The sequence below is a fragment of the Triticum dicoccoides genome, chromosome 3A (assembly GCF_002162155.2).
Source record: "Triticum dicoccoides isolate Atlit2015 ecotype Zavitan chromosome 3A, WEW_v2.0, whole genome shotgun sequence".
NCBI lineage: Eukaryota > Viridiplantae > Streptophyta > Magnoliopsida > Poales > Poaceae > Triticum > Triticum dicoccoides.
This window is the reverse complement of record NC_041384.1, coordinates 516,955,388-516,958,824: the sequence shown is the minus strand read 5'-3', so window position 1 is coordinate 516,958,824 and position 3,437 is coordinate 516,955,388. Positions and strand designations below refer to the sequence as shown.

General features: G+C 50.9%; 1 protein-coding gene across 1 annotated transcript; it reads right to left on the bottom strand.

Annotated features, from left to right (window-relative positions):
- Window positions 1-970: 970 nt before the first annotated feature.
- On the bottom strand, window positions 971-2,313 carry LOC119268891 (probable 3-hydroxyisobutyrate dehydrogenase-like 1, mitochondrial). Its single transcript, XM_037550604.1, has one exon. The coding sequence runs from the start codon at window positions 2,279-2,281 to the stop codon at window positions 1,253-1,255; it is 1,029 nt and encodes a 342-aa protein (XP_037406501.1). The 5' UTR covers window positions 2,282-2,313; the 3' UTR covers window positions 971-1,252.
- Window positions 2,314-3,437: the final 1,124 nt, after the last annotated feature.

Here is a 3,437-nt window from a genome sequence, read left to right as displayed (position 1 = left end):
CATCATCTGTAAAAGGACATCATATAAATTGGTATATTAGTCAGACATGACTGAACCAGTGTAACTCTCTGAGCTATGTTCGACAACCTCCCCTGCCAATAAGCACACCTTTTCTCAATTTTTCCAGTCATAATTTTTGACAGTTTATTTCTAATTCTAACATCAGAAACAGGAAGGCCCAAATATTTCAAAGGCACTGAGCCCAATTCACAAGTAAAAAATTCCTGATATAAGGAAAATTGTTCTGTGGTGAAAATTCTTTCCCATAATGGTACATTCCTTTTGAGTGTGTTATACTATATATATGCTGGTTTTGTAATGCACTCTTGAACTTATGTAAGCTGACTATTTTGCTTCGCTGGCTGCGATGGGTTTTGCTCTGTTTTTAACTTTGGTGTTTATACGTATGCACTATTATGTACATCTTCACAGCATGCGCGCTCCTTCCGAAGCTAATAAACCAGCACTCCAGTATATGAAGATACCCCCTCCTCCAGTATATGAAGATACCCCTCCGTAAACTAATAGTGATTTAAAACGTCTTACATTAGTTTACAGAGGGAGTACTTGGTGCTTTTGTAGTTTAGTTAAAGATATGTGGTTCTAGTAACTTTCCTGGTAGATGCAAGGTGAAGCGCAGCCCTGACAGGGTTGCAAATTTGGAACCTAGAGGATACCCTCCTTCAACCAAATGAACTATTTTTACTGAAGTTATTAGGTGAATTCTGAAAATTTAGTTCATTTAGTTGAATATAAACAGGGTTGGAGGGTATCCTGTAGGTTCCAAATTTGCATCCTTAAGCCCTGTGCCAGCGTTGCCTGAACTCATGTTGTTTGTTGGAGATGTTGAAAGATCTGCTTCTTCAAGGCTGAGAATATCAGTCATTGACAAAACGGCAGTTTACTTGTGCGGCAATGGCGTCAGTCTGATATGGTACGGATGTCATCTGAAGCAAGAAAAACACATTGATGCAGATATAACCCGTTAACAAAGGGTGAGCTCATTGAATATTCTTGTTTCACTGCCAGGCTGATCGACAATCACCACAGGCTGATTTGCCAAATACAGTAGTTGAATACTATCAATGCAAGTGAAAAACTTCACTTTTGCAATCTTATTTGAACCTTTGAGCACTGTAAAGCGTGAACACACAGAGCATGCAGAAGTCCCATATACACCAGGGAACAACAGCAGGAGACAATTCTACCATGTTGCATTGCATCAACCAAACTCTCGTAGGCTTTCACAGTTTCACTCCCCTTTCTTGTCAAGGCAGGTGTTGTTGAGCCGCTCGACTGCCAGTATCAGCGCCTGCGTGCCGAGCCCGCCCTCGCCGTGGGCGAGCAGCGACACGTAGAGCTGGTGCGCGAGCGCGAGCCCCGGCAGCGCCAGCCCCATGGTCTGGCACTCGGACAGGCAGATCCCGAGGTCCTTGACGAAGTGCCGGACGTAGAACCCGGCCGCCATGTCGCGCTCCAGCATCCGCTTCCCGTACAGCTCCAGCGACTTGGACCCCGCCGCGCCCGTCGAGATGGCCTCCAGCCACTTGCCCACGTCCAGCCCGGCCTTGTGCGCGTACACCATGCCCTCCACCAGCCCCACCATGGTGGACGCGATGGCGATCTGGTTGCCCAGCTTCGCGCGCTGCCCCGCGCCCGGCCCGCCCATGTAGAGGGCGTTGCCCATCAGCTTGAAGAGGGGCGCCAGGCGGGCCACCACGGCCGCGTCGCCGCCGGCGAAGATCGAGAGGCAGGCGTTGCGGGCGCCCCGGTCGCCGCCTGACACCGGGGCGTCGACTGCGGCGCAGCCGCCCCCCGCCGCGGCCGCGGCTATCTCGGCGGCGAGGGTGGGGTCGGAGGTGGTCATGTCGACGAGGACGCCGCCTGGCGCGAGGCCGGCGAGAGCGCCCGTGGAGGGGTCGAGGGACGTGGAGCGGACATCGGAGGGGAAGCCGACCATGAGGAAGATGACGTCAGCGGAGGCCGCGGCGGCGCGCGGGCTGTCCACGAGGCGGGCGCCGCTAGAGACGAGGCCCTGGGCCTTGGAGGGCGTGCGGTTGTATACGGTGAGCGCGTAGCCGGCGGCGAGGAGGTGGCCGGCCATGGACTGGCCCATGACGCCCGTCCCCACCCAGCCGATGCGTGTGGTATCCGGAGAGATCGGACGGTCGGAGACGCTCCTGGCGGTGTCAGACGACGACATGGCTGCTGTGGCGGCGGCGGTGGCAAGCGGAAGGTGCGAGCGGCGGCGAGCGAGAGATCGGTAGATGGAGGCGAGCATTTGGGGGCGGAGTGCCGGCCTGATAATTGATAAAATTATCTGGACGTGCTATGAATTGTCCCAAATGCCCTCCACATCAGCGGATAAGGGGCACCTCGCGTGAGGCCATAATAGCAGCCAGGTACTTCCTGTCCATCTGGAGAAATGTCATTTTTATGTACTTTGTTGAGGTTTAAATGAATCTATATCTATATCTATATCATCAATATAAAAAGATTCAAAGGGGCAGATCCAATTAATTTTAGTCATCAAATCATGTCAACCCAACAACCTAGATTGCTCTAATGGTGAGCTCTCAACATGTTTAGCGTGCAAATTGATAGCATACCATATATCAACATCTATATTAATTTTATAATTAAATGTAACTGATATCAATTAACATGTAACTGATATCCTACCTAATATCAACGTGTAGTTGATTTTCTCCCTGATATCAACGTGCATTGCACATGCTCATTTACTAATACTAGTATTAAGTAAAGTCTAAACCAAACCTCAAACTCATACGGTACGTCAAAACTGAACCATCACTTTTGTTCCTTGAATTCGCCCCCCCTCCTATTGTGTTTATATTTGTTTGTCTTGAACATATCGGATGTCGGATATCGAATGATATATCAGATGATGCGTAGATATGTTTGAGAGAATATATCAAGATTTTATCTAGTATTCTTGTTCAAAATGTCTTTTTTAGTAAAAACAACAGTATGTGTCATTGCTCTAAATTAGGCCCGCCCTGGAAGGATAAGGTGAACATGAGGGGTAAGGCGACCGCCGGGGCGACCAACGCCCATGCGTGCACTTCAGCCTCCACCCCGAGCGGACGACGGTAGTTCAGTGGGCGCTTCTGGGCTGGCCGACGATGAGGAGGATGGGGAGGCGGACGGCGGCTCGCCGGAGACGCATTCGACGCCTTCCGACATGATCTGCGAGTTATTGATTTCAGGCTACGATGAGGAGGAAGTGGCTGAGATCGTTGAGGAGGTGCTCCCTTCGGACGACTCGGCCAAGGCAGAACTACATTCGGGGGAGAAGACGGAGATGGTCCAGCGGGTCGTTCATCGGAGGGCGGCGGCGGCGATTAGGCCATGGAAGGGCCCCATCCCCAAGGTATATATGCCTAAACTCACCTTGTTCGATTTGGTTTGGCCGA

Coding starts and splice junctions, on each gene's coding strand:
- LOC119268891 (XM_037550604.1), bottom strand. CDS start 2,281: ATGCTCGCCTCCATCTACCGATCTCTCGCTCGCCGCCGCTCGCACCTT.